Raw genomic sequence first — 23,143 nt, forward strand, 5'->3', positions numbered from 1 at the left:
TTGATGGCTGAAAAGGAAAGAAAATATTAATTCCCATTTGATATTGAATATGCTTTTTGAAAGTTATCATTCCTGTCACAGTATTTCACCTCATTGGTAACTAACTATTGGATCATCTTTTCCAAATAACGCAAGCTGTGAGATTCAACGGTAATTCAGAAAGCGGCACAATCTTTATCAAGTATAAAGCATCCTCCAAAAGCACTCTGTCAAAGCCCTGCTCCCAGCACCCAGCGCCCACTCCCATGGGCGGCGTGCCTCCTCCCCTCCTGGCCGTGATGAAGCAGGGAGCTCTCTGCTTAAAGTTCACTACGCAGTAACTCTAGTTGCAACCGATAGGCTCTCTCAGCTATGACCATCTCTCCACACTGTGAATTCTGTGGGAACAAAAATCACCAATTGTCCTTAACCACCCCCCGACCCCCAAACAGCAAAACGGCTCTTTGTCGTCTTGCGCTGGCCCAGCCTGACCACCGACTGGGCACCCGGCTGCACAGAAGCGAGGGGCCACCTCCCCAGGCTCTGCCCCACACAGCTCCTGCCAGCACAGGGGCCCAGGCCGGACGCCCAGTCAGTCAGGCTGCTTCCAGAAGTTCCTGGACTGGGACGTGAAGATATGGGCCCCTGTTTTTAGTAGCCCTCAGTTGGTATCCAGGGCAGTCAATGAAAATTGTGAGAAAAAACTTTAGATGGCACAGATGTTTTTCTCTACATCAGTTAAGTGATAAAACAGTATTTATGTGTGGGGGTCTCAGCTCTACAAAGGTGCTCCATTCTTGTAAAGAGAGAAACATCTACAGACCTCTCAAAACGGTATACGTATTCAAACATTTCATATGTAACTTAAAGGGACAGAAGTATGAAATGTAAAATAAGATGATATCGCAAATACATGATAAAAAGTTGACAGCTTTTATAATCTGGAAATGGCAAAACCAGCAGAGATGCGTGGACCCAAGGTCAGAAGTGGCAACCACGGTCGTGGGAAGACAACGCAGGGTTTACAAAAACATTCGGTTCAGCAAACGCTGAGTGGCTGTCTACTAACCTTCAGGTCTCATACCAGAGGGTCAGGATTTAATTACTGAATACACTACTGTGCGCCGGGCACTGGGCTGGGAATACCACCCACAAAGGGCTTACTGTCTAGCAGAGCAAGGAGAAGGTAAATAAACTACAAATAATAAACGAATTTCAACTGTACAGAGCATTGCAAAGGAATCAGATAATGATAAACGAGTAAAGCCAGCTACCTAGGAGAAAAAGAAGTGATAAGGACACATCAGAAGATATATGCCCAAATATAAAAGCATTCAACTTCATACATGTTAAATTGCTGTGGTCACACTGGCTGGTGTGGCTCAGTGGATTGTGAACTGGCCTACAAACCAAAGGGTCACTGGTTTGCTTCCCAGTCAGGGCACACACCTGGGCTGCCAGCCAGGTCCCCAGTAGGAGGCGCACGAGAGGCAACCACCCATTGATATTCCTTTCCCTCTCTTTCTACTTCACTTCTCCTCTAAAAATAAAATCTTTTTAAAAATTATTTTAAATTGTCGAGAAGATGTGTGTGGGTTACTCTGCGGCCTGTCTCAGGAGGCAACTTCAGTATTTCAAGGTGCAATGAGAGCAAGAAAAAGGCTGGCATAAGCCTGGATGTTAGGCTTCCGTGGGGAAGAGACAGTTCATCTGAGGCCTGAAGGATGAGACTGAGCAATGGCAAGAGCAACAAGGCCGGAGTTGTCCACTAAGTCGAGAAGGTGCCCAGGAGAGAAAGGGCACGCGTTGGGAAACTGGGTTTGGCCTCCTCGCTGCGCCTGTAAACCAGGCACAATGGAAGCTGGAGAGGCAGCCTGGAGTCCAGCCACACAGGGCCATGCTACAGATCGGGTTCATCCTCAAGGTCACCGGAGGTTTTTAGCAGGAGAATAACAAGATCAGATCAAAGTGTGTACGTAAACACTAGCTGCTGGGTGGACAGTGGACTGGAGAAAGGGAAGAGCCAGCTGCAAGGACTCATGGGAAGACTGAGAGGATGAGATGAAATAGCAAAATGAGGGGGGAAATGACACACTGGAGCCACATTCAGGGGCACTTCTACACACTATGGGCGACAAAATACTGAGTAAGCAAGCAGTCACTCAAAGAACAAAAGGCAGATCAATTACAATACAGCCTCAGGAACTCGTGAAGGAATTAATTCCATGAAAGCCAAAAACAACTGCAGCACATCAGGGCTCAGTGTTATATTTATACTGACAGCATCAGACACTTGGCCTGATGAAATTCCTTGTGCTTTCTAGTTCCTTTTTAGTTTTCCCCTAAGGTGGTCCATTGACAGGGGAGGAGAAATAGTATTTACGGGTAGGTGGCTGGATATTCTTAACCAGGTAGCACAGAGAGCAGCAGAGACAGATGCTGGGTAAGAGAAAGGATGACTGGTTCTGGGAACTTGGAACACGAGAAAAAAAGTGTTGAATAATGAATCTGAAGAGTTATGAACTGGAATTATAATAGTGAAGTAAGGAAAAAAGAAGTTGTCAGACTTCAGCTAAAACAGCCATGTTATGTCTGGATAAAAAGCCCTCGTGGCATAAAACCTAAAGCTGTATTGCAGGACTTGCCTCCAAACACGGTGAGTCAGACCTGAGCCACCCAGCCCTGTGTGGATCTCACGGAAAACAAATTTGTGGAGAGATGAGAGATAAAGTAGAACTGTATCACCTACAAGGAAAGAATTCTACTTCTGTTTACATTTGGACAAATAATAACACGGTAACTCAAAACAACTCCCCTTTTGAGAACAAATTCATCACACTGCAAGTTCTCCGGAACATTCACATTTGCGACACGCTCCTCACAGGGACCAGTCACTGGTACTGTGGAACGCTCGGCCCCCATCCTACCCCCATCCCGTCACTACAACGAGGGCTCGCTCTCACTGCCCATTCCCGGAGCCCCTACCTCTAAAACATCGGTGCAGGAAAAATAAAACGCAGTCCACATAACGCACGTTTTCACCATTTTAAATTCCTCAAGTTTCTTGTTTTCAATAATCAATACTTAGGAAATCATTAAGCAGAAATGACACTTTAGGAAACACCGCACACATGTAAACTACAGTATTAACAGCATCTCACTGTTAAACCAACCTATAAAAAATGCTGTAGTTTTTGAAACAAAGACATATGTCATTTATAAAGTTCAATAAGCATAGGAGACAACACGGTGAATATAAGGATAGGAAACAACAATATTACAACAATATACTAGATCATCCACATTTACATAAGGAAAGAAGGAGTTATTATACCATCCTCATTTAGTGGAGGAGTTAAGGTCACTAGATTAGTCACTCCACTACAGCTAGAACTAGAATTGAGAAAGTCCCAATGTTGGGGTTGTCAGAGCCACTATCACTGCAATGCATTATACTGGCCCAACGAAGGACACAGCCTTCTTTTCTTCATGTAATAATTGGTTTCACCCAAACAAACACCTGAGTACCTGACACATGCCTTAGGCACGGTGCTGAGCTAGGGATGATTCACCGTGCCAGAGAGGCAAATCTGATTCTTGGTGAATGCAAAGGCAACAGCACAAACTTCAGGAAGAAAAAATGAACCAGGTAAAAGAAGGTAACTTGCCAGGATAATCTGTCCCTCTCTTTACTTAAAAACCGTAATTATCTGTAGAGCACTGTCTCCCTCTGTTTTCCTTCACTCATTAAAATCACGCACCATTATGCATTGGGCACTCCGCAGGCTCACCCAGGAAAGGCAGTCTAGGGAGCTGTTATCTGTGTTTACACTTGACCCCACATCTGCCCGTTCCCTTTCAACTGCGGCTCTTGTGGTTCTATCAGAGCATATGGAAGACATGTGTTCTCCTTCTATTTTACGTGACAGATCCAAGAACCCAACAATTAAGAAAATATACAAACGTACACGAGGGGAGACAAACATCTACAAGACGGTTATGAAATGTCGATTAATGAGCTAGTGTTGTAAACAGAGGAAATTAAAAGAAAAAACTAAGAAGCAGCTACCGAACTTGTGGTAGTAACAATGAGAAGTATTCTCCTGCTCCTTCTAAGAGGAATGTTAAAAAGGAAAATAAATAAACCAAACCAGCACGTTACAAGTCCTGCACCGAGTTTTACTGTGGGAATGGGAACGCGCCAAACAAAAGGCTTTTTGAAAGTTACAGAAACATGGATGTCATCATCGGTGTCTCATAAGGTTTGCTGGCAAAAACTTTTAAGTGCAAATCTATGAATTGCACATTTTTCCAGAGATGATAAAAGCATGTTGCTTGATTTTACTAGGGATGGAGACTCTATATTAACTTCTTTCTTCTGTCCACCAGAAAGTTGTTTCAGATAGAGAAAGTAAGCAACAACTGAGTCAGATGCAGGATTATACCCTTAGAGAAAAGTGCATTCAAAGCATTAACCATCAGAGAAGTGCTGCTTCAGCTTAGAAGTAGAAAGTAAAGACAACATCCTTCTCACCCTCAGAAGAACACGGTGGAGAACCTATAGAATCACAGTTGTTGTTGTTGTTGTTTTTAATGACCATCTAAGACCTGAAGATGCAAAGAAACCTAACGAGCCAAAATGCGCCAAGTTCCACGCACGCACACACACACGTGCGCACAGGGACACAGGGCTGCGTTCATCGCTGGTGAAGCAGGAGGACAAAGAGGAAGCCACCAGAGATGGGGAAAACAGAACTTTAACAAAGTCTTAAATGGGATGGTGGGCTGTTTTAGAATCCCCAGAAGATGCAGACACAAAGGAAGTCTGAAGCCACCCCCCCACTTCTTCCCAGGGGACCGCACCAAGGACTCAACTGGCAGTCCAGTGCAGCCATGAGGTGCGTGGTGCTCATTACGTATGCGGGGCGGGGCAGGAGAACTTCTGGAGAAGGCTCCAGGCCTCCTCAAATCACAGGAAGCTTGTGACGAACAAAACCTAATTACAGTAACAACAGTGCTGACTCTCAGCTCAACTGCCAACTGAAGTGACAGCCCCACACATTACGTCAGTAACCTCATGGAAGAACAGGCAAGCCCTCTTTACCCAGGTAAAGATACTACTCACCTTAGTCTCTGCTGCTCTCTTGCACACGGCAAAAAAAAATGCAAGGCATGAAAAGAAGAAAATGTAACCCAAAATCAAGTGAGGAAGCAGTCAAAAGAACCATCCCCTGAAATAGCCCAGATATGGGGGGGTGGTATTCAACAGAAACTTAAAAACAACTGCAAGTATACTAAAGGATCCAGTGCAAAAGGTGATCCGCTTGCATAAACAGAAGGGGATTTCAGCAAAGAAATGCAAACTATTAACAGAGTGACAACTGGACATGCAAGGCTGGAAAATAAAACAACAATGATGAGGCGTTCAGGAGGATACTTTTCCTATGCAGACCAACCCATCCTGACCCCATACCCTTTATCTAATTCCAACCAAGCCAGCATTTCCCCTACAGCCTGGAGCTCCCCAGTGTTATTCACACTAGCCAATCCTGACTCCGACCAAAGCCTGAAGTTGCCCCAGGTAGCCCTGGGTGACGTGGCGCAGCTCCTCCTCTTGGAAACCAAAAATAATAAACTTCTCTCCCAATGGCATTAGCCTCCCCATCTTGTCAGTCACTTCCATACATTAAAATGCTGCAGGTGCATTTGAAACAGGTATTGAACAGTCTAACAGGATGCAACCGGACTCCCAGAATGTGAAGAAAGAGAAATGGAGTAGAAGAATTGTTGGAACAGATAATGGCTAAGGTTTTCCAAATATCAGGAAATATCAGTCCACATCTCCAAGAATTTCAATGAGCCCCAAGCAGGATAAAACAGAGAAAACCGCACTCAGGCACATCATAAAGAGGAAATCGTGAAAGCAGCAAAAGAAAAAGACACATCAAGGGGAGCAGTAAGAAAGATGGATGACTTGCCAGGAGGAAAAAAACGGAGGCCGGAAGAAATGGAACGACTTATTCGAAGTGTCAGGGGTGGGGGGTAGGAAACTATCCATGCAGACTTCTCCCCTCATCCAAAATGAAGGCAAAATAAAGACATTTTCAGACAGACAAAACATGAAGAATTCTTCTCCAACAAACCTGCATTACAAGAATGAAATTAATTTAGCCTAAGGAACGTACAGGAAATGGCACAAGATTAAAAACTCAGTTCTGCAGAAAAAAATAAAGAAAATCAGAATTGATAATAAGCATGTTGGTATAAACAAGACATAAAAAAGTCATACACGTATACACCCTCATATATATATGTATTTACACACATATTTGTAAATGAAATGTTATATTTCTTTAAATTTTACAGATTATCAGTTTCATAAATTAAAATTTGTGTGTGTTACTGGGTTTGTAGTATAGGTAGAATTAAAGTGTAACAAGGGCACAGGAGCAAAAGAGTGGTGAGTAGGAGTCTAGCATTGTAAGGTTCTTATATTGTTTATGAAAAGGTAGATACAATGATAAATTCAAAATGCATGTTATACTCTCTCTGACAAAAACTAAAAGTACACATATAAACAGGAGTAATGAAAAATCAAATAGAGGAGATAAAATGGAATACTAAAAAAACTGAATTCACTAAAAAGTAAAGGAAGAACAGAAGAACAAAGAACAAACACAACAAACAGGACAAAACAAAACCAATATGGCAGGCTTAAACCCAAACAGGTTAATTATATCATACATAAATGGACTCAGTTTATGCTATTAATAAACATTGAAGTTGAACACGCGGACAAGTAAAAAAGAAAAAGGTAAAAAGAAGATACGCCAAGTAGACACTTAGCACAAGAAAGCTTATGTGGCTATATTAATAACAAACAAGGTAGATTTCAAGATAAGATTACTAGCAGAAACAAAAGACATTTCATAATGATGAAAGGGTCGCTTCATCAAGAAGACGTATCACAAATGTACATGCACAAAAATGATCTCAAAATTCGATACATTAAATAAAAAAACTGGCAAAAGTAATGGGAAATAGGCAAGTTCTAATCACAGTGAGAGATTTTTCCATCCCTAGTTTAGTAAATAATAGAATAATACCAGAAATCAAACAATACAGGGTATTTGAGCAACACCATCCACCTACTTGATCCGACATTAGGGAACACGGCCCCCAGCAGCAGCAGGTAACTCACTGTCCTGCAGGGCTCTGGATCACTTGCTAAACAGCCCGCATGTGGGGCAATGAACCAAGTCTAATAAACCTCAAAGTACTGATAAAATACAGAATACATACGTTTTCTGACCAAAGTAGAAAAACAATAGTAATATTACACGTAGAAAATCCCCAACCATTTGAAAATTTTAAAACATATTTTAAGTAACACCTGTGTTAAAATTCAACACCTACGTCCTAATCACAAAAAAAGTTAAAAAGAAGTACAATGAAAATACTACACATTAAAATGTGTGGGATGCAAGTTATGCAGTCATTAGAAATTTATCCATGTAAATGTCTACATTTAAGAACAATGTGAAAAATCAATCCTTCTACCTTAAGAAGGGATTAAAAAATAAAATCCAAAGCTAATAAAAGTAAATAAAGATAAAACAGGAGACAATGAAATATAAAATGGACATGATTTATCTGAAATAACTAACACAACTGATTAAACTTTAGACAAGGCGTAACAAGAAAAAAATGTTTAAAGAAATCTCCAGTATCAAACATGCAAAAAAGTTATCACTACAGATCTTACAGATATGAAAATAAGTAGCTATTATAAACAAATATTTGCCATTAAGTCAACAGCTTAGCAGAAATAAACAAATCCCTTGAAAAACCCCAATTTACCCAGACTAACAAAAGAAAAATAGAAAATATGAATGTCCCTTTACTCACTAAATAAGCTGGATCTGTAATTTTTAAACTTCCCACAAAAAATTAAAATTTCAGCCCAAGATGGCTTCAGAGGCAAATTCTCACCAACATTTAAGAAAGAAATAATGCTGGTATCACACAAACACTTCAAATAACAGCAAGGTGGAAAACTTCCCACGTCTTCCGAAGCCACCACACCCCTACATCAAAATCAGACAAAGACATTACAGAACAAGGATGCAACACACAACATCCTCCTGGACATAATTACAAATATCCTTAACCAAATATTAGCAGAATGAATACAGCAATATACATAGAGAGTAATACACCATGACCAGCAGAAGTTTGTCTCAGAAATGTGAGGTTAGTTGCAGTTAGAAAATTCATTGTCATTCACTCATTAACAGATTCAAGAAAAACAGTGATCATTTCATTGATATTGACAAACACTTTGTCAAAAGTCAACATCTACTCATGATTAAAAGTGGGAATGTACAAAAACTTCCTCAACAAGATAAGCATCCATAATCTTCAGCTAACACTGTACTTTACATGTGAAATAATAAATGCTTTTTCCCTGAGATCAAGAATAAGGCAAGATACCCAAAATCATCACTGCTATTTGATATTTTATTGGAAGTCTTAGCAGTGCAATAAGACCAGAAAAAGCAATAAAAGACATGCGGAATGGGAAGAAAGAAAGCATCTTTATCCGTATAAAATGCCATTGTATACATTAAAAAAAATCCTGAAGAAACTACAAAGAACTAATAAATCAACTCAGCAATATTAAAACCAACTGCATTGCCATATAGTAATAGTTTACTGGATAATAAAATCTAAAACACTGTCAAAATAATGTCCAGAAACATAACTTAGAGAAATTTAACAAAAGATGACCATGACCCCTATACTGAGTATAAAACGTACTGAGAGAAATTAAAGACTAAATCAAGAGACAGTCATACCCATGAATTATTAATGTCCCACATTGATAATATTAACCTGTAGGTATTTCTGTGGAAATAAACTGATTTTAAAATTTATGTGGAAACACAAAGAATGTAGAACCACCGGAAGAACTTTGAAAAAGAACAGAGGATCCCACAACATGTCTTTTAGACTTGCTGTAAAGCTACAGTCATGATAATGTGGAACTGAAAAGGGACCGACAGAGCAATGAACAGAAGGGAGAATCTAGACACAGAAACAGATCTACACACACTTGGTCAAGTGACCTGCGACAAAGGTGCCAGAACAAGCCAATGACAGGAAAGCCCTTCTCAACAAATGGGGCCGGAAATACTGAGTGTCAATCAGTACAGAAAGCAGGAAGTAGCACTCAACCCTCCGCAAATCACACCATGCACCCCCGAAAATCTCCACAGGTCAGAGACTGATTATAAAGCTTTTATAAGAAAATCTGGAGAAATATCTTGGCAACCTTGGGATCAAGAATTCTTAGACCAAAGAGTTCTATCAATTTTTCTAAACTGATCAATTCAACTTCAGCAAAAGTAGACTGTTTTTCTTTTCCTTACTCAATCGAAGAAATGCATGTACAGGGTAGAGAAGGGTGTGGAACCTAAAGTTTCTAACATCTAGCAGGAAATATGCCTACAACTGTCTATTTTTAGCTTCAGTCAGCTTTCATTCTGGAAAAACTCTAGGGAAGTGTTACAGCCCCGTGGAAGCCCCATCGTTTAAAACATGATGTTGGCCATCTCGTTTTAGCCAGTGATGGAAGACTACATTCACAATCTTCTCTGTATACAATGAATAAACTGGGCCTCCCAGGGAATCAAACCTGAAGTTTTACGGAATCTTTGTTCTCATTTTTGTAAAGTTTGATAAATTTTTTGGTATGTTTAAGGTTTACAGCCTTGATTTTGAGCGTTAACATTAGATCGTAATTGTCGGTTGCCTTCAAAATTGCGGTTAGTGCTGTACATCGGGGATTTCTAGACAGCCATAGTCTGAGATGGTGTTTTCCTCTCAGGGAAGAAGCATGAAGCAGACCTACAGGACTAACTCAGCTGCAAGCACTGGTCAGTGTTCTCACTCGTTGTGACTACGGAACAGAAGATACATTTACATTCACTCTTCAGTCTGATCTGAAATTTGGTTTGGCCGTATGTTACGGTCAGAAAAAAGGTACTGTGTAGGAAAGGATTGTGTTTTACTCTAACCTCAGTGTTCAGTTCTATGTTCCAGTTAACTTTGTCCTGGAGAAGTGGAGGGACTGTTCTTTTCATCAAAAGACACTATTAAGAAAATGAACAGGCAAACTACAGATCAGAGAAAATATTCACAACTAATGTGTTTGACAAAACGTTTGTATCCAGGTCACCTAAGTACCTCCTACAATTCAGTAACAAAAAGACCAACAACATCATTTTTTTAAATGCACAGAACACTTGAGCAGACACCTCACAGTGGAAAAAATATGAACACCCACGAAGCCCATGGAAAGGTGTGGACAGCACCACTGGTCACGCATTGTTAAAATGAAAAACAAAACACAATGAAACGCTGGGGAGCGGGCAAAACACTGGAACTCTCCCACGTGGCTGGTGGGGGAAGGACTGGATGAACGAAGGTCAAGGGCTGAGCCAGAGAACACAGATGTGTAACCCGCAGACACAGACAACAGTGCGGTGCCGGCCGGAGGGAGGGGGGAGTGGGTGGAGGGGAGCAACGGTAGGAAGAAAATGAGGACATCTGTAATAGTGTCAACAATAACGTTTAAAAATTACTTAAGACAACTGTCAATTTCCTAAAAAGCCAAGCATATAGACACAAACATACACACACATATATGAATCTGTTTCCACACATGTATATACATGCACCCCAGAAATCCCACTCCGAGGTATTGATCCAAGAGAAAACGAACACACGTGTCCACAACTGCTCATTACAGCTTTACTCAAAAGCCACAAGCTTTTCTACGACACAGACTCCAGTGTTCCTCAGCACAGATTTTAAGGACAAAGTCATTCAATGTAAATTCGATGTCCATTTAAATGCTGGCAGCCCCTGAGACGTGGCCTTGAGCGTGCCGCTGTCAGCATCATCACCCACGGGCAGATTCTCACGCAGATGACAAATGCAGGAGCCTGAATACAAGAAATGCTCTTTCTGATTCTGTACATTCCATTTTCTACCAACTCCATCTAAATTCTTCCAAAGTAATTCCCCTTCCTATTCTCTCTGCACTCGCATCTTAGAATTCTTGAAGGATCAAGCCACATACAACCCTTTCCGTTCTGGCTTTAAATCATCCCCAGAACTATAGTTACTGTTACCCTTTTTTAATTAAATATGCACTTCATAAATATAGTCACATAAAAGAAAACAGCACAGTTCCATTTAACTCCACAGACATTAGTTGGAGCTGCTGTCTTACCAAGCGCTTCAGAAACAGGGCTTCCCAACAGCTACACTACTACCACGTGGGACCAGGTGAGCTCTGCTGGAGGGAGCTGTCCTGTGCTAACCACTGAGCGGCACTGCCTGCCTGGATCCACTAGATGTCAGCACCAACGGCGGCTCAGGCCCTCCCCAGCAGCCAAAAGGTTCCCAGAGAAAACCTGCTCACAGCTCAGAACCTCTGACTTAAAGGATCATCTCAACATGTTGTCTCAAGACTTCTATCATTCCTTTGGCCTTGGGCCTCCCTTCCTCTGAGCTCCCAAACTCATACCAAATCTTCAAAATCCAATCTGACAATCCATTTTTCAAGTAAGCTTTTCCAGCCAACCCCAGTCCCTATTGCTTCTCAGCTCCCAAAGCACCTTAAACAGACTTCTGAACTGTTAATGTGTTTATAAACCCTTCAGGTCTGTAAGTTCCCTTAGGATGGAGCCTTTTAGTTTCATCCTCAAGGCCAAACACGGTGAACAATTGTTTAGGTGCATAAATGCCATGCACTATAAAATACTGTACTTACAACTGTTACTGCAGCGAATGTGCTACAGTAACATTCTTATTATTCAGCCCAGTTGTATGGGCTTCTGGAAGCAACATGTTCTGAACTCACTCTTTTACATTGACAAACAGTATAGTTCCATGCACACAGCTGCTAAATAAAGTCCCTGGTGTAAAAAGCATTCGAACCCTGGCCGGGTAGCTCACTTGGTTAGCACATCAACCCAATACACCAAGGCTGCAGGTTTGATCCCCAGTTAGGGCACATATGAGCAGCTACCCATGAGTGCATGAATGGGTGGAACAACAAATTGAATATTTCTTCATTTTCAGTAATAGCTTCTCCAAGTATCAGATCAGCACATGGATGTCTGGAAACGAAAGAGAGCAACTGCCCAGACTCCCTTGCTACGAGGTGTAACCATACGAGTCCATGCAGGCCCGTGGTATGTTTGCAAGAGTAGCATGTGCAGCAGCCTCTGCAAAGTGCTCCCACAACAAAAGACAGCACTGTGTGATAACCTGGGCCCAACATGACCAGGAAGGCAAACCGTGCACACGCGGGAGCAGGACCCGACACGAGAGAGCACGGCAGCAGCCCTTGCCTGACCACCCCTAGGATTCCTGACCGAGAGACAAGATAAAACATTTACACTGCTGAAGCCATCATCTTCCTCTGAAAGGGTTTTCTGTTACAGGCAACCAAATCTGACCTGAACTCCTGCGACAATTAAGTGGAAGCTCTATAGGTACATCCCCACAGATTAAGGCAAGCCCAGGCTCCATTTCCCAGGTTATGAAGTATTACCCATTATCACAATGTCACCTGACTTCCTCTCCAACACAATAAACAGCAGCAAAAATTAATGCCAGGAGGAAAGCTACAATACATTTATTTAGAGTAAACATTATGCAATCAAATGTGACACTGCTGTATGAAGGTACCCAGTGAGACTCCTGTACCAACACCATCAGAACCCCATTCACAATGCCCACACGCTCCAAAACGGGTTCAATTTATTTTCTGTAAGCAGAATGAAAACAGTGGCACTCAACAGCGCTGCACCGCGGTACAGAAGGAAAGGAAGCTTGACTGACAGTTGCCTGATTGAATCTAACCCCACTTTGGTCACTCCAAACATTTTGTTTGATCTGGGACAAATTTGGTGAATGCCCACCATATATAAGGCATCATATTTGGTTTGACAGTACCAAGTAATGTTAAGATGAGGGGCCCCTACTCTTCTGAAATTCAGAATGTAATAGACAAAGAACAGATTACCTATGATGCCCAGTAGTCAACTGGCCAGGAATCAGGGACACAGACCAGGAAAAGGTCTACCTGAGGGAAACTTACGATGAAATACGCCGTCAAGGCCTCAGAATTAGGGTAGAGACTTCCAAGCGCCCTCACCGCCCTCCTCCAGGTTTCACTCCAAAAATGAGGGACCAGCAGCAACAGACAGTGGGGCGCAGTTGGAACCCAAGGGCCCCACAAACGTTGTTCACTGGTAACATCCAACCTGAATAGATGTTTCCCTGCTTAGAAACGAGAAAATAAACCAAAGACAGCAGGAATCTGTAATTCAGTGGAAAAGCAGAATCATCCCAACGACGTGAGGAGACCCATGCATGAACAAAGTGAGTTTCCAAGTTAACGAACAAGCTTTTAGGAAAAGACTTACAATTAGCATGTACTGCTTTTGAAAAAAAATTATGTATTAGTAATTATGTGATCAGGCTGAATGTACCTATATAAAATGTTGGATCCCATCAAGAGAATATACCTTTTTGCTTTCCCAAGGACTCTTGGAAAACAGTATCTCCCACCCCTGCATTGTTCAAAATGTCTGTTGGACACCCCAGAAGCAATACTGAGCATGCAGCTGGCTACAACGACCCAGAGTCCACGGAGGAGACCCAAGTAGAATCACCAATGTAACACTTCAAGTCATGAGGCTGGACGAGGTTGTAGGGGTCAGGGTTGGAGAGGTCTGAGAACTGAGCCCTGGAGAACTCCACACATCAAAAATCAGAAACCAATGAAGGGACATAAAAACCAGTGAAGGGACATAAAAAACAAAATGGCAGTGGAGGAAATCAGAAACCAGTGAAGGGACATAAAAAACGAAACGGCAGTGGGGGAAATCAGAAACCAGTGAAGGGACATAAAAAACGAAACGGCAGTGGGGTGCAAGAACAAATGGGCAGGGGTGAGTAACATGGGGAAGGGAGGGGGGAGGGGAGGGGAGGGAAAAAGGACATGAAACCAACCAGAGATCCAAGAAATTTGGGGAGACCCAGCACGGCTCACTGTCACGAAGTCACAGGACAGGAGAGTTCCAGGAGGCTGAAGGTCAGACCAAGTCAAATGCTGCTGAAGCTGCGGAGTGCGACACCCAGCACCCTACAGGGTTTCTGGCTGAGCCAGCCAGGACCATCTAATGCAACAGAACTGGAACTGAAGTCATCATCTTCCTCCGTCCTTATCCCTTCCTGGTCCTCTCCCTCTTAGGAAACGGCACCATCTAGTTACTGAGGACAGAAAGAAACCTTCCTGTCCTTCACCCTATACTCCAACATCCAATTTATCACTCCTGCCATCCCCAAATCTTGCTCTGCCAGAGTTAAGTTTTGAAAAACAGAATTATGTCACTCACTGGCCTGCTTCAAACCACGTAAGGAATTAAGCTCGAAAGCCTCCAGGTGAGGCCCGTGCCCCCAGTCTGCAGCCTCTCCCAGCCCCTCTGAACCCGTGAGGCTGGGTGACCCCCAGAACCTCGCATGTGTCACACCCTCTCATCTCCAGGCTGTTCACACGGCCTGAAGTACGAGTCCCAACCCCAGCTGACTCCACACGAGCCTCAGTTATGGATGCCATGCCCTCGGTAGGCCTTTCTTTAACCCCCGAACTGGAGCAGCGGTCCTCCTGCCACAGGTGGACCCAGAAAGCAGCTCTGGGTGTCGACCAAAATACATGGGAGATTTCTACAAAAAAAAGAAGACAACTGAGAAGAGAAGGGGGTATAGGGCCTACCCCACTTAGCTGCATAAGTGAAACTCTTTTTCCTCTTTTATAAATGCACAAAAGTTTATTTGAAAAGAGGGCTCCCTAGTGGTACCGGTTGGAACCACTAGAATATACCCGCTGTAAGGTCTCCCAAGGTATTATCTGTTGTAGATAAAAATAACTACATAATTATCCCCTGTCAATCTTTGCAAGGGGTGGAAAGAGGTTACCTCATCACAAAGTGCCCGAGAAGAGCATGTGGCATGATCAAGTCTTAGAGAAAATACAGGATTAAGCAAAAATAATATAAATTATATTAAAGCAATAGGTGAAGATCCAGAAGTAGCCTGCTTTTGAAACAAATCAGATTAACCTCCTTTAACCCATTTTCCAGCAGACATCACTGCTGACTCACGTTCGTTAATGACATGGGAAGCATCACACTCAGGAAGTAATGCTCAGGCCTGCAGCACAGTGGTTCAGAGCTTGGGCTCTGGAGGCAGAATGCAGGAGTTCGAGTCTCGGCTCTTCCATTTCCTAGCTGCGTGACCTTGGGAGACCACGTACATTCTCTATGTCCCAGCTCCCCAGCATAAAATGGGAAGGATAGTGTCTACCTGCTAGAGGTGGGGCGAAGATCTGATGAGAGAAAGCACAGAGGAATTCAGGACACTGTCGGGAACTTAGAAAGGACTCAGTATGTGTCACTGGGGGTGTTCGCACACATACGCGTGCTCGAGTTGTAGAAACTGGGTTGAAAGTTAACCTCTTTTGCATAGACATTCTCCTTCACTTTTCAATCTTGGCGAAATACTTATTAAGCTACCCGTCCTTTTCATGGTAATACCACATCCATCTCCACGCTTAAGGGCACGCCTATTTATGTGTTGCCTGGTCTTCGGTTCATGTATTGGGAAGTAAAGCGCAGATTTTCTCTCCCTGCACCACCTCAGGAATTCAGTTCTATCATCTAAGGGAAGAGGAAGCACTACTTATTTTTGTATTCTTAGGTCCTGACCTGAAATGAACTTTTGCTTTTAAAAAATCTCTTAGCTAAAACTTTTATTATACAAGTAATATTAAACAGCCTTATCTAAAGACCATTGTTTCACCTTGGCTGGGGTGGCTCAGTGGATTGAGCATTGGCCTGCAAAACAAAGGGTCGCTGGTTCGATTCCCAGTCAGGGCACATGCCTGGGTTGTGGGACAGGTCCCCAGTTGCAGGTGCACAAGAGGCAACCACATGTTGATGTTTCTCTCCCTCCCTTCCCCTCAGTCTAAAAAACAAAAAACATTAATTCTAAACCCAGGCCTTGCAGAAAACCACCATGCTGTCACCATGAAAAAAGAAACAAACCTGAGTACCCCAATTTTCCTGGTGGCACAGGAAGACATATGCACAAATGCCAGACACGAGGTCACATTAATGGGGGAACTTTTTTCTTTTCCTTACTTCCTTCTCTCTGGCAAAGATTCTTTCATCACTAAATAACTGCAAGTCATACAATGAGAAAAAATCAATTGTTTTTAATAATCAGACGATGCCTAAGACCCTCCCTCACGTATAGAGGACATACTCTGAAAACTCCCACACAAAAGACAACGTTGATTTGTACTTATAGTCACCAGCACCTCTTTTCAGCTTTGTCACCCACTTCCTTATTTTCGCCCACTATTCCTTTTAGTGCCACATATTGGGATCGGATCAACAATGAAATGCTCCCAAGTTACTAAGTGACGACACTCCTGAGAACGACTCCAAACACCACCCAAGGTCCAGTCTCCAGAGCCAGACACAGCAGCCCAGACTAAACAGCTCACAGTGAATAATAATACACAGCCTGGAAATGTAACCAGATAACATTCTTTCAGGTTCTGCAAATCTCAGTTGCATTTTGCCACTGTTGTTTCTTTAAACCAATTTTTCAAGTGACTCTCTCGGGAAGTGTAGTAATCCCTATCACTTACCGGTCAGTAGCTTCTACATCAAAACAAAACCTTCTGTCGATGGAGTCAGTGTGCCTTTTGGTACAATCTTTCAAAAAGAACGCCTCTCCGTCCCCCTGCAAAAAGTCATTTTGAAACACTCTCAAAAACCACAGTATAAACACATACACAGTATAAACATATACAATATAAACATATACACAGTATAAACATATAAATACATACACTAAGGTACCCCATGTTTAGGGTCAGGGGTATCAAGATTTTAAGTCCCTTTATCCTATGTATTATCTTCCAAACTAGTCTATTTAAACGCTGTTTAGAACCTTAGCCATTTCTGTCATTCTCCTTTGCTCAGGTTTTCTAGACCTTGCTTTGGTGACAGACACATTAACCAAGACCTCACAGGCACCGATTTTAACAGCTACGGTAACGAAACATTTTCTACGTGCTAGAATATTTGTTACTCTTATTGCACTGTTTTAAAGAGAATAGTAATTTGTTTTTATCTATTATATTACACCATATGAAATAGACAATGTATGGTCATTTTTTGACCTATAAAATGTTTGATTCCATGTAAATTGAAAGGCCCTAGGTCAGCTACCCTGATAATCTAAAACAAGAATCACTCAATCTATGTAGTTTTTCTTTCCTAAATGAACATCTTCGCTTCTTCTCTTAATTTTTGTATGCTACCTTTTACCTCACTAAACCATCCTCTCAAAAAAATACAGCAAAAAAAAAAAAGTGGTGGGAGGGTCGGGGGTGGAGGGGTCAAGAGAGAAGTGAAAAGGACTCATGGACGTGGACAACCGGTGGGGACTGTCAGGGGCAGGAGAGTAAATGGTGATGGGAAAAAATAAAATATGTTTTTGAAGAAGAGGTAGAAGATGGGACTCAGAAGCAGCGTGGAAACGCAGGTCCTTGTGAAGGAACTGTATGAAGTCTGCATGCACACTCCCAGAATACTTTCTCACTTTCTAGAGCGTGAGGGTCTCCAGATAATACCACGCGAGCACTGAAATATACAAACATTCACAATACCACTGTCCCTGTATGATAAAAGGTATGCTGGATTATTTGGTGGCTAAAACAGCCACCACTAAGCAGTCACATCACAGGACTTCACACTGAAGGACTCGGGTTCCCGCCCCATGCTCCTCCCTCACCCCGTCGGCCTTTGGGAGGGGCACACTCACTCCCGCCTCCTGTCCATACACCTGATATTCACCTCTACTTTACTGCTACAAAAATGTATTTTGTCTGAGAAGCCATGGTAAACAGTTTCTTTAGGAAGACACAAAGTAGATGTAAACAGATGGGAACTTGGATTCGTTGTATATTCCCATAAGCAAAATGCTGCCTATCTACCAGCAAGCCCTGAGTTAACCTTTCTGAAAATATGTAAGCAATCATGTTCAGAACTGGCAGGAAGACCTTTGCCTCCAGAGCACTACTGACCACTGTGATGAGCTGCACTTCTATTTAAAGCGCAGCCAGTGCCGTGGGCTCCCTGCCCAGTCCCTGCTGTCACGCACTGTTTGCTGCTCTTTGCAGTGGGAGGAGCAAACGCAGTGGGAACACCTATGTGAGAACTTGGAAAATCTACTTGAAAAACAGTAAAATGCATTCCAGATCATCTACTCTGTGACGTTTTCAGGGTGTGAATACACGTGCGTGGGTCAGATCCTTTGTGTAAACGCTGACCTGACAAATCACCAAGATTCTTCCAATAACAGATGTAAAGGATCTACTCTCCTCTTAAAAAAAATTTTAAAAATTTAAAAAAAATAAACCCCTAAGATCTGACCATAGAAACCCATGCAGTCAAGTCAAAAAACATGAACTCTTGTTTTCTGGCCTTTCTGATTTAGAAACAAACAAAAAAATTAATGCTAGAAAATACGCTGTATTTATCACCAGTGAACTTATGCATCATTGAAGCAACACGCTCGTAGAACACGAAGTGTCAAGTACTCACGAGCTTCCCTCCAGACCTGTGCTCGAACGGGATCATGTTGAACTTCTTGGCCGCCTTGCGGTACATGCAGTAGTGCTTGACCCAGCTGGACCCGAAGGGAGCAGGCCCTGCAACGGCAAACAGAACGTCCCTTGCCTCCTCACAACCGAGCAAGCGCACAGAGCTCCACCCGACTAACGAGGACAAACCCAGTGGGCAGCAAGCGAGGCGGCTCAGGACACGAACCAGCAAAAACCGCTCATTGGAACAGAGGGGAAAGTCTAGGGGGATTAAGGCTCAGAGAGAGCCTCTGAGAAAAGGTCCTACTCCAGCAGCGATGCAGAAGTGAGTCGCAGACACACCCTTCAAGCGGTGTGCGGGACTGTCATCTCACAGTGGAACCTCTCTTCACTGTGAGCTGTGTTTGTTTCGAGGTATTAACAGTTGGGGAGGGTTTCAAGAATTCTATTTAATATATGTCATCGTTTTGGATTCAATTCTGGCCTTTCGAAATGACAGGGCTATGGAATCGCAGTGCTCGGAGAAGGCACCCAGTGCAGAAATGTATCCAGTTGTTTTAGGCCCACGGTAGCTCCTCCTCCGTAAGCAGCTGCCCTCACTGATGAGGGTAAAGCCGAACTCTAGATCAATGAGGTGTGAAGAACACAGGGGTGAGCTGTGAATGCAGGACATTCGCAGAGCCAAAGCTGAACTCTTGCTAAGTCAGCACTGCAACCACCAGAGCTCTGAAAGGAAAAGGGTCTTCACTGGGGGCGGGGAGGGGGGAAGGGGATGGGGGGCTGGCAGCTAGAATTTCAAGCACCAGTAAAGGTCCAATCATAACACAACAAAAGTTCAGCCCCACATAGGCTGACATTATTTTTTCTTTCACCAACTAAAGACACTTTTAACGGGTTTTTATTTATATTTTTTAGAGAGAGAAACATCCACGTGTTGTTCTACTTACTTATGTACACCTTGGTCACTTCTTATAGGTGCCCTGACTGGGGATCAAACCCACGGCCTTGATGTATGGGGACGATGCTGTAACCAACTGAACCCCCCGGCCAGGGCCAAGACAACTACATACGAATGTGTGTGTTGTGTGTATGTGTGTGGGTGGCAAGGACGAGGTTAGGAGAAAGAAGGAAAACAGAATGCCCCGCCTCCCTTTCAGCCTTACACCAAGTGCTGGCTCCCTCATGAGCAAGTTCTAGCAGACAGTGGTGCAGGATTAGGGGGGTTTCACTGTCCCCTCCCTGGAGCACCTTCTAGGATGGGAGGGGCCGAAGACAGTGATAAGGATTACGTCAAAAATACCGGCGCAATTCCAATGAGAAACTTTAAAACCATGGGGAATGAGCCCTCCGTCGCCGGGGGTGGCCCTTACTTTTCTCCTGGACATACAGGTAGCCCTCCGCCGTGAACTGGGTGGCCCGCTTGTGGTCCTGTGGGCGCTGCCTGATCTTGTTCATCAGCTCTTCCACTTCCGACCTCGTGCCCTCAAAGCGGTTCCGTGTCTGAAACGGGGGGAAGCCACGCATGAGTTTTAAGTTCCCATGTGAGTTTTTTTCACGGGCATTGTTAAGTCTCTGGGTAAGTATAATTAAATTGGTAGCATTTTCCTAGAAGTTTCTCCAAACCGACTGAGCCTTTCCAGTTGCCTCCTTGTTAAGGATAAAAAGTGATAAAATAGCTAATAAAGGAGTCCACGTAACTGGGTATTAATTACTTTAGAAGCTTGCTAACACCAAGAATAATTCTGTTCTTCAACATGAGAATCCCTGCATTCACTTCCCACAACAGTCCTAAATCAGGGAATTTTTTTTTAACGCAGGACATAAAATCTCCACCCAGGAAGTCTTTCCTCTGCAACGATCAGACTCATTGTTACTATGATACTAGCAGTATGTGTAAGTAAGTGCTCAGAACCTAAAAAGTTAATTTTTCTATTACATTTAAACATAAGCATCGTTTTTCCCAGGTCAAGGCAACTGCACCAGAAAATGACATTTCCTCTGAGAAGAAACGGGGTGGGGGGGGCGAGCAGGGAACATCTCCTACAAATAACGTCTCTGATGGCTGAGAAGCCAAACCGCGTTTCGGAAACCTGGAGACAAGGCCGGCCCACATCTCTGCCACATGGCCACACTGGCTAGGCCCATGGCTGTGGGCGGAGGGGACAGGACAGCGGAGGTGAACGTGGTGCATCAGCACCTGTGCGTTTCTGGACCTGTCGTTCGCCCACTCTCAGAAATAACTGAGTTAACACCGAAAACTGCTGATGCGAAACCAGAGGAGCTGCGAAGAAAAATGACCACTAAAACGTCTCCCCTCCCCCTCCGTATGCTGAAAGGGGTCACACAAGCAGAAGACGAGAAGAACAGTCCATGTTTCTTAGTGGGGGTAAGCGTCTGACCAATGCCAACGGTAAAGGGGAAAACGTACCTGCAGAGATGTCAACACAGGTGGAGAGTCTTTTTTAAACACCTGTTTTCCTACTGTGAGAACTTACGAGGCTGCACAGAGGGCGGAGCTCATGGGGTGACCGCCAGGCCCCCACCCTGTGCCCCCCAACCTTCCCTGCGCTCCTGCCTCCAGGGTTTCTCGTCCCTGCCTTAACCCTGACCGCCTCCTGATTTTACTCGCCTTCCTTGCCACCTTGCTGCAATTCCTCCCAGCCCTCACTTCCTCCCCTGTGTGTGTGCACGCACACCATACATGTAGAGATGTGCGTGTGCACACGCAAATACACACATTCCTCTTTACCCAATGCTCTCATTATTACAATGTTCAAACTGCTGGATCTGACCAGTGGGGCCCCTTTTTGCTGGCCCCCGTGTCCTGTGGCAGGTCCCCTCCTTCTCTGAGGCACCCCTTACTTCCCCACCCAGAAAGGAGTCCCAGGGTCGCCTCCTACGGTTTCTCTGGCCCTGTCCTAAAACCAGCCATCTCCCCGAAGGAGCCCTTCTCCCTTCCAGTGGAGGGCAGTGCCTAGAAACCAGTGCTGGGCACAGTCCCACACTGTGACGAAACACAGAGAGGAAAGAGCCCAGACAGTCGTGTGTGGGGGACAGAAAGGAAACGTACAAGGTAAAAAGTGGCCGTAAGGCACCCTCAGAAACAGCCACGTTCACACGACACACACTCACTTCCAGTCCCTTTTTTTAAAGCCTCGTTGGTTGTTTTGGGGGTTCTGCTAGTCTCACAGCATGGCAACAAAAACATTTTAGCATCTTCCTGAATTCTTTTTAACCATTCCGCATATCTTCCAGGGATTCTTTGTGAGTCCTAAAACTTCTCAAGTTACATTTTCTTCCAAAAATTCTATTCTAGTCTCCTTTCCCACATTCCTCTGGGGATGGAGATCACAGAAGCATAAAGTTAATTTTTATAGATAAGCTTTAATTTTGAGGCGATTTGCAATCTTCTACAACATCTGTGTTCTAAAAGGCATCTTACTCCATGTTTTTGGTTTCCATTTATTATTCTAGATTGTGGAAAATGGATAAAGATCAATCTGTCACAAAAAAATTATTTTTACAATCAAAAAGGTGAAACAAGATTGGGGAAAAAAAGGGGTGTTTTACCTTTTAAACAACTTTCACTTTTTTTCCGATTATAAAATAGTGTTGCTATATTTTAGTATTGTGAAATACTACAAAGTTAGCCCCAATTCTCTCAATTATCTATCATGTTCTGTCGCACCGTTACCGAACTCCAACATTCGGTTCTAACATGTGCACGTGTTCCCTTAACTACATAAACACACATAGCATACATAACATGCAACCGGGATTTTTTTTCAGCAACACGTAGTTTTCCCTCTGATGTGCCAAAAGCTGACGTCATCAGGGACTGGGGTGTAGGCCTGGGTCACAGCAACACCGACCAAGGTGGAGCCAGTGAGAGAGAACTCGGGGCCTGTTCCAAAGGTGCCCGCGTTCCTGAAGGGGAAAGACGTGGCTAAAAGCAAAGAGGAAGGGCCAAGACGACCCCAGATCAGGCTCCTCGAAGCTGAAGCCGAGGCGAACAGAAGAGCCTCTGCTGGGAAAGGCCGCGGGAGCTGCTGCGGAAACACCTGGACACAATGGGAGTGGGGAGTGGGGGGCAGGGGGCGGGAGGGGGAGAAGGGGGGAAGGAGGGGACTTCAGGCAACTGGCTCGCGACAATCCTCAAGTTCCAAAAGATACAGAAAAAGGGTTTTTTTTTCTCCCAGTACGTACATTGTTCTTTGGCCATTTCTCCACAGGAAATGGATGCTGTTACCAAATATATGTCCTAAGTTCTTAATACATTAAGGATGTTTACCAGGGCATTTTGTGGACCATTGGAAAGGGTCGCTGGTCTCTGATATCTCATGACTGAGACTCCAGGTTCACGCTGAAATCCTGACTCTCTGAGAAACCATGGTGGTGTCTGCA

General features: G+C 43.7%; 1 protein-coding gene across 2 annotated transcripts in view; it reads right to left on the reverse strand.

Moving 5' to 3' along the window:
• Positions 1–23,143, reverse strand: part of ARHGAP10 (Rho GTPase activating protein 10) — a 236,185-nt gene that overhangs the window by 116,396 nt on the left and 96,646 nt on the right. For both annotated transcript variants that reach the window (XM_045831665.1, XM_045831667.1), the window contains 3 exons: positions 20,110–20,239; positions 18,741–18,847; positions 16,778–16,872 (listed from right to left, as the gene is read on the reverse strand). In XM_045831665.1, coding sequence (XP_045687621.1) covers positions 16,778–16,872; positions 18,741–18,847; positions 20,110–20,239 — 332 coding nt within the window. The remainder of the gene's footprint in view (positions 1–16,777; positions 16,873–18,740; positions 18,848–20,109; positions 20,240–23,143) is intronic.

This window comes from Phyllostomus hastatus, unplaced genomic scaffold, assembly GCF_019186645.2.
Source record: "Phyllostomus hastatus isolate PE091 unplaced genomic scaffold, TTU_PhHast_1.1 phas_contig_159, whole genome shotgun sequence".
In the NCBI taxonomy this organism is placed as follows: domain Eukaryota; kingdom Metazoa; phylum Chordata; class Mammalia; order Chiroptera; family Phyllostomidae; genus Phyllostomus; species Phyllostomus hastatus.